The 13,153-nt window shown below is 47.9% G+C and overlaps 1 protein-coding gene across 1 annotated transcript in view; it reads left to right on the forward strand.

Annotated features, from left to right (window-relative positions):
• The first annotated feature begins 1,787 nt into the window (after positions 1-1,787).
• The window catches only part of LOC146771200 (FACT complex subunit SPT16-like), a 267,181-nt gene continuing 255,815 nt past the window's right edge, over positions 1,788-13,153 (forward strand). The window contains exon 1 of the mRNA XM_085640304.1: positions 1,788-2,325. Coding sequence (XP_085496430.1) covers positions 1,906-2,325 — 420 coding nt within the window. The 5' untranslated portion in view covers positions 1,788-1,905. The remainder of the gene's footprint in view (positions 2,326-13,153) is intronic.

The raw sequence follows: 13,153 nt of genomic DNA on the forward strand, positions 1-13,153 counted from the left end.
GTTGTCATATTTAAAGACCATCCTCACATTTAAAGACCATCGTCAAATTTAAAGACCATCCTCACATTTAAAAACCATCCCCATATTTAAAGACCATCCTCACATTTAAAGACATTTAAAGACCATCATCACATTTAAAGTCCATCCTCACATTTAAAAACCATCATCACATTTAAAGAGCATCCTCACATTTAATGATCACTCTCACATTTTAAAGACCATCCTCATATTTAAAGACCATCATCACATTTAAAGAGCATCCTCACATTTAATGATCACTCTCACATTTTTAAAGACCATCCTCACATTTAAAGACCATCATCACATTTAAAGACCATCCTCACATTTAAAGACCATCGTCACATTTAAAGACCATTCTCACATTTAAAGACCATTCTCACATTTAAAGACCATCGTCACATCGTCACATTTCAAGACCATCCTCACATTTAAAGACCATCCTCACATTTAAAGACCATCCTCACATTTAAAGAGCAATGTCACATTTAAAGACCATCCTCACATTTAAAGACCATCCCCACATCGTCACATTTAAAGACCATCCTCACATTTAAACACCAGCCTCACATTCTAAGACCATCCTCACGTTTAAACACCAGCCTCACATTCTAAGACCATCATCACATTTAAAGACCAGCCTCACATTCTAAGACCATCCTCACGTTTAAAGCGCGCTGTCATATTTAAAGACCATCCTCACATTTAAAAACCATCCCCATATTTAAAGACCATCCTCACATTTAAAGACATTTAAAGACCATCCTCACATTTAAAGAGCATTGTCACATTTAAAGACCATCGTCACATTTAAAGACCATCCTCACATTTAAAGACCATCGTCACATTTAAAGGTCACCCTCACATTTAAAGACATTTAAGGACCATCCTCACATTTAAAGACCATCCTCGCATTTAAATACCATCCTCACATTTAAAGACCATCCTCATATTTAAAGACATTTAAAGACCATCGTCACATTTAAAGAGCATTGTCACATTTAAAGACCATCGTCACATTTAAAGACCATCCTCACATTTAAAGACCATCGTCACATCGTCACATTTAAGGACCACCCTTAAATTTAAAGGTCACCCTCACATTTAAAGAGCATCCTTACATTTAACGAGCCGATGTGTCATAGGTTCACACTGTCCACCAGTGCTTTGTCACATTTGCCTTCTCACACTTGCCAGAAGTGCCGGTGTTGTGTAATATCTGGTATCGGGTATCCCCTGCTCCTCAGCACTTTTCGGAAACGAAACTCAGCCCGGGCAGGTTCAGACAGAAGCAGCTGATCACTGCTCGGGCTGAGTCAGGGGATACACGATTCAACAGGATGCCAAACTCGGAAATCACTTTTGCACGAAGAGAGACAGACAGAAATAAACAGAGAGAGTGAATCGTAATGGAAATAGCAATTTGCAGGAAGAGAGACAGACAGCCATCCATCTCATGTCTTTCTATTCCATAAAAATTGTATTTGAGCCGTCTCATATTTTTCTCGTGCCCCGTTTATTTTACATCTGATCATCTACATGTGTTACTCTTCCCCGAGGTTGGCATGGCCCGTAAACACTGCTGATGGCAAGGTAAACAACCCTGGCCGTTCAGCGTTTTCCACAGACCTTGGCTGACGGGCGCTACATAGATTTGAACAGAATGTATTCTTTAAACAGCAGCTCTGTTCGGAGCGCGGGTGGCTCTGTCAGACCAGGCCGAGGCAGCGCCGAGGTTCCCCTCTCCTCGAGGGGGCGGGGCCGAGAGCAGCCGTCGGAGCTGGCCAATGGAGCAGCGCTCCGAAGACTGCCGAAGAGCACGGGATATGGTCCCAAAGGGATACCAGATATTACGCAGTTTACCACATCCTTCTCCTCGGCAGGATCATGGCTTCAGCGAACCAGCTCCAGCGCCTGAAGGAGGAGGCTACGTGCGCTATATGTCTGGATTACTTCACAGACCCCGTGTCCGTGGAGTGTGGACATGTCTTCTGTCTGTCCTGTATCTCTGCCTCCTGGAAGGGGCTGCAGACAGACTTCTCGTGTCCACAGTGTAGAGGAACTTTTTCGAATAAAACCCTCCTCCCTAACAAGCAGCTGGCAAACATGGCCGAACAGTTAAAACAGCTTCAGACACAGACCACGGCGACGGCGCCCCAAGAAGCGAAACTGTGCAGCGAACACGAAGAGAAGCTGAAACTGTTCTGTGAGGATGACCAGGAGCCCATCTGCGTCATCTGTCGAGAGTCCAAAGACCACAAGACTCAATGGGCGCGGCCCATTCGCGAAGCTGCCCAGGAGTACAAGGTGAGTCTTAGCCCTTGATCCCCACACAAGAGGCTGTCCAGGAGAGCACGTGTGGCAGGGAGTAACCAGAGGATTGGGTCAGTGGGCGGAGTCAGAGACGTGGCTAGAAAGAGCAAAACATACCAATTTTTTAGGTCTCGCCTGAGACAGCGCTTTAGCGCTGCTCTCGCGAGAGCTTTTGTAAGAGGGGGATCTGGAAGTGCAAACAGTGCTTTTCAGGCCTCCAAATACAGTGCATGTGCGCCGGCCGCGCGCACCACTTGGCAGCCTGAAAAGCACTGCCTGATCACTTCGCGGCCCCTTTGATGTCCAGTGAGCCGCGCGGCCACTGAGGACATCAAAGTGCACACCATTTGCCACCCCCTTCCTGCTTGTTATTGTTTCCTTTGATCCCTATCTTTCCCTTTCTCAATCTCACCCTTTCCCTGCCTTTTACAACTGCGGCCGCACCACTGTGCCCGCCCCCACTCCCCCCTCCCACTGCCTCCTCGTCAACTTCAGTGCGCGCTTGTTATACAATGCAGCCCTGCTCTCCGCTCACCCGCCTGGAATGCGCTCCCCCGCCCCCAAGCGCGCGCGCGCCACGCTCCGCCGGGCTTGTCTTGTGTTTGGACAGTCCGTGCCACGCTCTCTCTTTCTGTATGTATACCTTTCTCTTTTCTCCTATCTCGTTTCCTCTTCCCATATATTTGTTTCTGTCTCTGCCCACCCCTCACTCTTAATCTCTGCCTAACTCTTTTTCTTTCACACTCACTCTATTTACAGTTTACGGAGATGCGTGTGCTTTGCATGGATACGGGCAGAGAACAGTGGTGCCAGTTTTAAAAATAGCGTTGGGGTTGGGGCTGTTTTTTTTGTTGTTGTTAACTAATGCTTAGGCAAAGATTTACTTAAATTTTTTGCATATTATATGGTAGTGTTATAGCGTACATGGGCGCAGCTCCTTCCCATCAACCCCCCCCCCCCTGTTGATGGGAAGGAGCCCCGCAGCCATCACACCCCCCCTGTACCCTCCTACCAGCTCAGTCTTCAGCGAGAGCAAGCCTAACTGAGCCTCCTGCGTGCCCCTCGAGCCCTGAGCCAGGCAGAGTGGGCACTCCATCTCCCCATGCTCGGGCAACCACCGTAGGGACGGAGAGGGGGAGCTGAAAAGAAAAGCTGCAGCCCTTCTCTGCTCTCTTGCCACAAATCCCCCTTTCCTGGTTTCTGCCTTGCCGGATGTGTGCAGCTTCACCCAGCCCCCACTCGCTGCCCGACATACTCGGAAGGGAGTGCACTTCTATAGCCCCTTCCCTAATTAGCATTTTTCTTGCCCACGCCGGGACTCAAACCTTAATTACCGCCGCTGCGCTTTATTTTATTCCCCCACCTACCCAGAGTTTTGCTGTTCCTTTTCATTTAAATTTACTTTCCCAGGAAGCTAGAGGCATTGTAGCCCCACATACTCCCCCCTTCTAAGCATAGCATGGGCTTCAGGGGCCTCAGGTGTATAGGGGTGGGGGCTGCATGCCTTTCTTATATTCTACATGAGCCCGCTTTCATCTAGCTCCCCCCCCCCCCCAGTCGCTGCCATGTGTCTTCACTGTGTGTTTGTGTCAGTCTCTGTGTTTTTTTTATACAATGCAGCCCTGCTCTGTTTACTGGACCCTGCCTCACCCCATACCAGCGCACGGGGAGTATGTAATACTTACCCACAAAGCAGCTTCCTTTCCTTTCTTATCTAGTCCTGCCAGATGCCCGACCCGCCCCCAGGCCATCTGTCAGATTCCCCTCCTACCATTAATCCCTATAAAAAATAAAATACTGTGTGGAATTCCGCTCGGTAAAAAACTGATCTTCACAGTTATTCCCCATTCTGCGGGAATTAACTTGTAACTGCATTTTACTTGTGAAGTATTACGGCATTATACCAGTGTTTATGCTCCGTCACCTTCTTACTCGGAAGGGAGTGCACTTCTGTAGCCCATTCCCTAATTAGCATTTTTTATTATATACCACTGTCTGGTGCCCACATGCCTTTCCTGTGTATCTTCTGCAGTGTGAGATGCTCCAGGCAGCCTACCAAGAAGCAGCATCTTACATTATTTGACTATAATAGTTGTCCATATTATCACTTGGAGGTCAGGGTTTCTGCCATCCTTCTGGTGCGTGTACTCATCTGAGACGGGATTAAAGTGCATAGATTGCATTGGTGGACAAATGAAAGCAAGGGGTTGCAGGGAGGTATCCTTTCAGATGGGGCACATGGTTAGTGTGTTGTCTTTAAAAAAAAAATTTTTTATAGATACGTTTTTATCGATTTTTGGGGGGATTGGGGGGGTCAGGGGAGACTACCTTCATTAGGTAAGGGGGGGCAGTGTCTAGTAGTGGTGGAACAAACTTATTATGGTTGCACTTCCAGAAATGTAGCCTGCGCGACTGCTCAGTAATTTTAATATTCATGTACATCTAAAAGTTACAGGTTCACATCGCCTCAAAATCAGTTCAGCCTTCTATGCTTACGGGGTCAGTACATTGTGCGCCATTACAGCTACTAAGCTTAACTAACATCAGATATCTAATATGCAGAAAAGTGCTCCAAAGTGTTGTATCAAAAAAGGCACTAGAGTTACTGTTTTTATTCCTCTCAGATCCCACTTCACCCACAACCTATTGGTAATTCAGTGCTTAATTTGTAAATAGAAAAGCGCCAGGGCCCAAGGCATTGCTTACCAGGCCACTGCAGGGGACGCCTTTCCTTTCCGTTGTGCCATATACGTGTGTTTGTGTGCCTGAATCTTGTCCGTGTTTAGGCTGAGTCTCCAGAAACTGTACTGTAGGAACCTTTGAAGCCTGGGCAGGTTGGGGATATCAAAGGACCATAGCAATGTGGCTGTAATTGTTTTATAACTCGCCAGAAATCAGACACCCTTGTGTTGGTAGCTTCCAAAATGGCTGGGGTTCGACTATTTGTTGCTGTTTATGCCGTGCTGTAACAAGCATTTGCAATGCAACAGGTTTCGCATTTACGTGAGTTTGAGCTATTGGCATTGTAAATGACAATGCTTTTTATTTATGTTTTGGTTTTTGAAACATAAATAAAACGCATTGTTATTTGCAATGTCAATAGCTCAAACTCGCGTAAATACGAGACCTATAGGTCTCGCATTTGCGAGAGATTAAGCTATTGGCATTGTAAACGACAATGCCATTTATTTATCTGTTTTCAAAACCAACACATCAATAAAAGGTTTGTCATTTACAATGCCAATAGCTTTGCAATGCAATAGGTCTCGCATTTATAGGAGTTTGAGCTATTGGCATTGTAAATGACAATGCCAATAGCTTAAACTTTTGCAAATGCAAGACCTATTGCATTGCAAATGCTATTGGCATTGTAAATGACAATGCTTTTTATTTAAGTTTGTTTTTTTAAAAACATAAATAAAAGGCACTGTCATTTATAATGCCAATAGCTCAAACTCGTATAACTGCGAGACCTATTGCATTGCAAATGCTTGTTCTTCATTATCACATAGAAGAGAACCTCAAACTACATGATTTAAGACTGTACAACACCTTCTCCTGTTTTTGGATTTAATCACTGATGGCTTTGTTCTCTGTGGAAGTGCGGGGGAGAGCATCAACGTTTCTAAATTCATGTTTGAATATTTGAAAGCTATCACTTTAAAAAAAATTCTTCTGAATGCACTACTATAATACGATTTACGAAGGTGAGATGGCTTTGCTGGCTAATGAAACATTTCTGAATTTTGAAGAGACTATCATATTTTTACATGTTTGCTGTCTACTTTCCTTCTTCTACTGCAATTAAACTTTGAATAAATGCCTGCTGTTTATTTCATTTTTTTTTTAAATGTTTGTGCGGAGTGGAGTGAACAGCAGCCCATGACCCCCTCCACCCACCGCCCAACGCATCTGGTAGGCACCACTGCTCGGTGTGCCCACTGCACCTCTCAGCTCCTTCAATAGCTTTTAGTGCAGACAAGAAAGCCTTGGTGCCTGGGTCTATTTGTTTTCACAGTCCGACCCTGGATGGGGTCCACAAGGGGCTCCGGTGCTCGGGCGTCACAGAACTGAACACCTCTGGCTGCTTTTATGTTATATCCTTAAAAAAGGAAATAGTATTTTTAAAAATATTGCATCTCTCCCTGAACCCACAGAGCAGCAATACACAATTTATAAAATAAAATGAGGAAATAAGGAAGATATTAAACGTTTTCTACAGCTTTTTTTGTTTGTTAAAAAGCGCCAAGGTTTGGGCACAGTTTGCCAAAGTCCACGCTGGAGTCTTCTTCCTTTTCTTGTAGCGTATGGGTGAGTCCGAAAAAAACGGCAGAGGAGGTCAAGGGCGGGGCGCCAATGCATCCTGATGAGAAAGTGTATTAGTCACAGTAGGGGACAGGCAGGTAGCATCGTCAGTGAATGAGATGTAAATCATTCCAGCTACCGGGCCATCATTGGAAGCCACTTTCTCGCGCTGCTTTATTGTTCCTATAGTGCAAAACGGCTCTTACAGTGTTGCTGGGCAGGCCCCTTCCCACAGAAACAGAGGGGAAGGGGGAAGAGGTCCCGCCACTCCAGAGGCCTTCCTCATTGTGCACCAAACAGGGCTCGTAATATTTTTTCAAGTTCGGACCATTCCTTCTGTCCTGGGACGCATTTTAGAAATGAAGAAGTAGGGGAACGGACTTTGTTAAATTTAAAAAGTAGGGGCACGCCGTGCCCTTCCGATCCCGCCCACTTCGACCACTGCCTCTACTCATACTGGCACACGGGCAATTGCAGTGGAATTGGAGCGTTCACCAGCGCAGCTTCTGCACGACTGCCACTCGGACCCCTGAGCTCCAGTGCAGCTCTACGGGCTCCGGTGGCGCACGCATCTTATGCCACTCTACCCTGCCAGATGCCCCCGCCCCCCAGTGCAGCTCTACGGGCTCCGGTGGCGCACGCATCTTATGCCACTCTACCCTGCCAGATGCCCCCGCCCCCCAGTGCAGCTCTACGGGCTCCGGTGGCGCACACATCTTATGCCACTCTCCCCTGCCAGATGCCCCCGCCCCCCAGTGCAGCTCTACGGGCTCCGGTGGCGCATGCATCTTATGCCACTCTCTCCCCTGTCAGATGCACCCGCCCTCCAGTGCAGCTCTACGGGCTCCGGTGGCACACGCATCTTATGCCACTCTCTCCCCTGTCAGATGCCCCCTGCCCTTTGCATTTCCTGCAGCCAGTAAAGAGACGCTGCTGCTCAAGAAAACGCAATAGGTGCGTACCCATTATCGCTTCAACAGTGTAGCTGCGTGTTGCATTTTCTACCCACACAGGCCCAACTAACACGTCACTCCGAGTCGCATAGTAGAGCCTGAATTGTTGTAGCGCCACGCTTGACTCCCAGGCCTGCCTTGGCCTCTTTAATGAGCTGAGTAACTCTTAGCATCTCCTCATGAACATGGGTGGGGTGGTATTTTGGAATGGGTGTCGCAGCTGGCACAGTTCCGGCACTCGTCTACATCATGAAGTCCTTCCCAGTTCCTGAGCCTCCTGTGAGCACCGCATAACCCTTCTCGTACTTTATTTAAAGTTGCTACAGCTGGTCAGCGTGCTGATGGCGCTCGTGTAACCTGTAGAGGAAGGGGGGGGTTATGGGTGAGCGAGGTGGACCCACCTCTGGCTAGGGGCCCAGGCCACTGCTCTGATCTGTTCTCTCAATGCTCCTTTCTTTAAGGTTATGGAGTCTGGGGCTGCATGACACTCGTGCAGTTACTTAAAAGTCAAATAAAGGGAGGAGCCAAGATGGCGACCGGAGCAGACGCTTGAGCGCCCGGCTCCGTCGGTCCGTGGCCTCGGACTACTATCCTGATGCCCATCCTCGCCGATTTTCGAGGTGCACCGTGTGCGAAGACGCGCTGACCGCGCTGCTGCTTTCCCGGAGTCTCAACCCGCCCGGATGCCCGAGTTCTGGGTGCTTTTGTCCTCGGCACTGAAACCCTGCGCCCTTACGGCCTTTGCCGGCCTCCTGGAAGCTCCGCAGTTACCGGACCAGCTAGCGCTAACCTGAGCCCCGCGGTCCCGATCTCGCCTCGCACCATGGATCGTTGCCGGATGAGCCCGGGGAGAGACGGCCGGACACCTTCTGCACCCTGTGCCTGACGGGCTGGAGCTGTGGGGTGGGCCCCGGTGCGGTGAGTCTCCTGCCCCGCTCTGAGGACCGAGCTGTGGGGGGCTGCTGCCCCCTTTGCCTATTGCCTAGCCGGCGGCGAGGGGGACCGGCGAGAAGATAAGCGACTGTCGGCCTTTCCTGTTGCGGCGTAGACCTGAGGGGAATTGACCCCTTGCCACGACCCCCTCCCCCTGGCCATTGCACGGTATAGCGGCAAAACATGGCGTTGAGTGCCTGCTCGCGGCTGGGGGGTGATACTCCGGTCTCGCCCGCTGCCCACTTCGCCCTCCCTCTTCCGGACACCAGCTCCACAGTGCCGTCCCGGATTGCTGCCGATGTTGGGGCCCAGCTTCCGCTGACATGCGGCTCCGTTCTGGCTGTCCTGCGGGACTTTCAACTACAGATGTGCGCTGGCCTGCAGGCGCTGAGTGAGAGGTTTGACCCCATACTGTCGGCTGCGGGCCGTGGGCGCGCTGTTTGTCATCCACAGGGCGTGGGTCATCCGGTGCTCTTGTCCTCTTGCGGGGACGCAGCGGCGGTGTATGATTGTGCTACACTGGTGCCTTCATCTAGCGCTCCCGGCGCCCATGGTCCACCGCTCTCCACCTCAACTGCGGATACTTTGTCCCCCAGGTCATGGCTGCCTGCTTCATTGTTCCCTGCCCCACCGCGTCCGCGAGGCTATCCTGCTGAGCGATACCTAACGGCTTCAAGGGACCGTCCGCGGTGGCCCACTGCTGCCTTTTTGTGGAACTCCTGTACCTTACTTGCCAGGTTTGGATTTTATGTGGTGCAACGAGGGACCTCAATCGATGGTCGGCGGCCATTTCGTGATCCTACTTCACCATCCTCTCACAAGCGGCCATCTTGTCTTTGTCTGCTCGGGACACGGGGCCTTCACGCAGGAGCTGGTTTAATCCCAAGCCCGCGATCGGGCCAGGGCTAGACTGACTTCTATCGCTATGGTTTATGGACGGGCTGGCCTGGGACTGGGACTGTATGTATGTTTTGCGCGCACTCGTCGCGACTTGTATCCCTTGCTTAAACTGTGGTGCCATGGTATCTTTGCATGCCGTTTTTTGGCGTAGAGGGCTCTCAGTGTGTGGGGGCCATAACTGGCTGATGGTTCGGGGCGCTCTGGTGTCCAGTGGGCTCCTCCCCACCTTCTTTTCTGTTTTCTTCCCTTCTTTACTCTGTTCCTACTTTCTCTCTTCTCTATATTTCGGGTTCATTGGGCGACAGGCACTATGCTGGGGGGGGGGTAGGCCGTAGCCTCCGCATTGGTGTAGGGTGGGGGGGTAATACTCTGTTCTCAATTAGTTCTATGGGCCTTTCTTCTTTTATGTCTCTGTGCTCTACTTTCTTCGATTCGGGGTCCGGGTGTGGGGTGGATCGAGTGGGGGCGGCTCTGGAGGGGCGCGTACTTGCTCATGTGACTATCCTGATATATCTCTGCACCGCCTCACTGATTGAGACTTTACTCCCATTGTTGTTCTTACTGATGTTGCTGCTCGCCCGTGTGGTGAAGCTATCTTGCGGACTCGAATCTACTTTGCTCTTACCCTTCATTGACTTTTTTCTCTGATAAAATTATCAAAAAACTTAAAATTAACCTTCACCTCTCCTTCCCCGGGTTTCAAAGATATCTCCAGTATGTGACTCATAACCTGTTGTTAATCCTGACCGCTGATGCACGGGGGCTGTAATGTGGGTATCAGTGCTTTACTGTATCGTGGCCGGCCTGACGGTTGTAGGCCCGTATTTGTTCTTTTAAGATGCACGAATAAAGGTTTTTACAAAAAAAAAAAAAAAAAAAAGTCAAATAAAGCTTTACTCGATAGCTATATCAGACAATCATAAAAGCTCACAAGAAAACATTAAAAAGAACAGATCTGTAAATATGTTGGTTAATAATGTCCTACAGATGTACACATAGACTCTGGTATAATACATGATTAAAAAGTAAATCAGAAACGGTAAACGTATCGAGCAGTACATAGTTTACAAAAATAACCTACACATGTACGCATCGTCAATAATATAATACAAAGTTAAAAAGACAGTATTTAATTAAGACGATATTACATTGAAAATCTTTATCTGATTAGAATCGATCAATTAAGCATGCTTTTCCTTTGACTCAGAACCTCCTTCAGAAAAATTACAGTTTTAAAAACACTGTGCTCATTATCTAAATGTTTTAGTGCAAGAAGAGCAGGTCGACTTTGGTGGAGCCCGAGCGTTTTTAAAAGTGGTGCTAAAAACGTTTTCCTTGTATGGGTATAAAATCTACAGAAAAGAACCACATGTATTGTAGATTGACTGGAGTTATTGTCACAGGGACAAGGTCGAAGGTTACGAGTCCAATCGTTCATTAAGGGTAAAGTAACTAGTCTGTGAAATACACCCAACCTGAGTCTGGTTAATAAAAACCTATCATATACTCAAGGTACAAAAGTCAAATAAGGTTGAAGGCTACAAGTGGATAAAATCATCTGGTGGTGCAGCACTGTAGGTTTCAGTACCTCAGAGGACAATCTAATAGAGTCCAACAGCGCGAGGGCCTCCTTTCATAATTCTTTTCTTGTTATTGTCCCGATAGTTCTTGGGTTGATAAAGCAATCTAAACATCCGAGATCTTGTAAGAAGTTGCGGACGTACCTTATCCGTGGGATCTTTAATACCCCTTCTAGTTTCAGAGTGTCTAATAGAATGTCTCTGTTTAATTTAGCCTCATCTTTGGTCCAAAGCCTGTGCCATAAAAGCACAGGCTCGAGCTTTGTTAAAACAGAGATGAGGGGCAATCCCAGCTCCGCATGGCAAAAAAAGTTGACGTACTCTTTGGGACATATAGAATATACCTTAAAAAATTATTTTCAATACGTTTGATAGGTAACAGGTCAGAAACCCCCCAGACCCTTGTGCCGTTCACTGCTGAAGAGACACACTTTGCCTTATAGATTTTGATAAGCTCCTCGGATGGCCTTTTTCCCAGCTTCCTGGCAAAATTTGTAAGGGCAGATGTTGTTCTAAGGAGTATCAATTTTTTCGCTGCCACAGCTTGTGCCCAAGTATCTTTATGTGCAAAGAGGATTCCCAAATATGAGAACTTTTTGGTTACCTCGATATTCTGTCCTGCCACAAACATATCCTTGGGTTTCTTTGTACCAGAGCCACATCGCACGATAAAGGTCTTAGAAGAGTTTACTCTTAACCCTAGATCTTTCATAAAATAGAAAAAACTATCCAGCACCCTTTGTAGTCCTACTTGTGTGCGGGACATAAGCACTGCATCGTCTGCGTAAAGAAGGGCTGGGATGGGACGTCCTGCCACCAGAGGGAAATCATTATTATCCTTCTTGAGAGCCTCTCCCAGACTGTTAGGATAAAGGTTAAATAGGAACGGAGCCAGGACACACCCTTGCCTGACTCCGCTCCTGATCGAAAATGCGGCCGACCGCTCACCCCTCAGTCCATAGCGGATGCGTGCCTTGGCGTCACTATAAAAACACTTAAGGGAATCAATGATCAGGACGTCAACCCCCATATCCTTTAAAATAGACCAGAGTTTACTGTGGACGACACGGTCAAAAGCGGCTGTGAGGTCCACAAATGCTAAAAATAGGTTCCCCTTCTTTGCCCTCGTATTCTTGCCCACCAGGATAGACAGATTTAAACCCTGTTCCACTGTCCCTAACCCTGCTCAAAATCCGTATTGTAGGTCGGATAGGACGGAGTTCTTCTCTGCCCAATCCTGGAGGCGTTCTAAAATAATATTGCTTATAACTTTAGTTACTGCGTCCAGCAAAGAAATTGGACGGTAACAACCGGGGTCCTGTCTGTCCCCCTTGTTAAAGATAGGGACTATAGTAGATTCTACCCAAGTTGATGGGAAGGTGGTGCTGCAGCTCACAGTAATTACCTGAAGCAGAATGGGTCCCCAGAAGGAAATGTTTGACTTAAATAAATCTATGGGGACCCTGTCTGGTCCAGGAGCCTTACCACCCATGCTTAAGGATAGGGCCCGCTCCACCTCATCCAGGGTGAATGATAAGTCAAAGTTGGATGGAATGGGCTTCAAATTACAGTTTTCCCAGGCAAAGTTACAGGTCACACCAGGGTTGCCGTCGCCTCTGTATACTCTGGAAAAATGTTTAATCCATTCTTCCTCAGCAATTGCAATTTCAATAGAAGGACCAGCCTCGCATGACAGGAAAGGATCTTTGACTACCTTCCAGAAAGCTGAACTATCATTCGTTATTGAGGCCTTATGTAGGGTCTCCCAGGCCTCATTTTTCAGGGTAGTTTTTCTAACCTTTATAGCTTTTTTATAACCCGCTCTGGCACTCCTTACATCATCTAGGTTTCTGGGAGTTTTATGTAACTCCTTTTTTAGGAGGAAGTAAGCCTGGGTACAACTGGAATCAAACCACCCTTTCGAATGTCTCCTGCTACCAGTACGCCTTAGAAGAGCTTCTTTTATAGCATTAGATATCACCTGAAATGAGGCCATGATGTTATCTGGAGCAGCTGTCTCGTTCAGGCAAGTCCCGATGGCAGACCTACATCTGTCCACCACTGTCTTTGTTATTGCAACCTGATCCACCATGGCCCAACGCAGGGAGTACCCATTCGATCTTCCGATCGCTATATTTTCTAACAGTTGGT

The sequence above is a fragment of the Triturus cristatus genome, unplaced genomic scaffold (genome assembly GCF_964204655.1).
Source record: "Triturus cristatus unplaced genomic scaffold, aTriCri1.1 SCAFFOLD_231, whole genome shotgun sequence".
Lineage (NCBI taxonomy): Eukaryota > Metazoa > Chordata > Amphibia > Caudata > Salamandridae > Triturus > Triturus cristatus.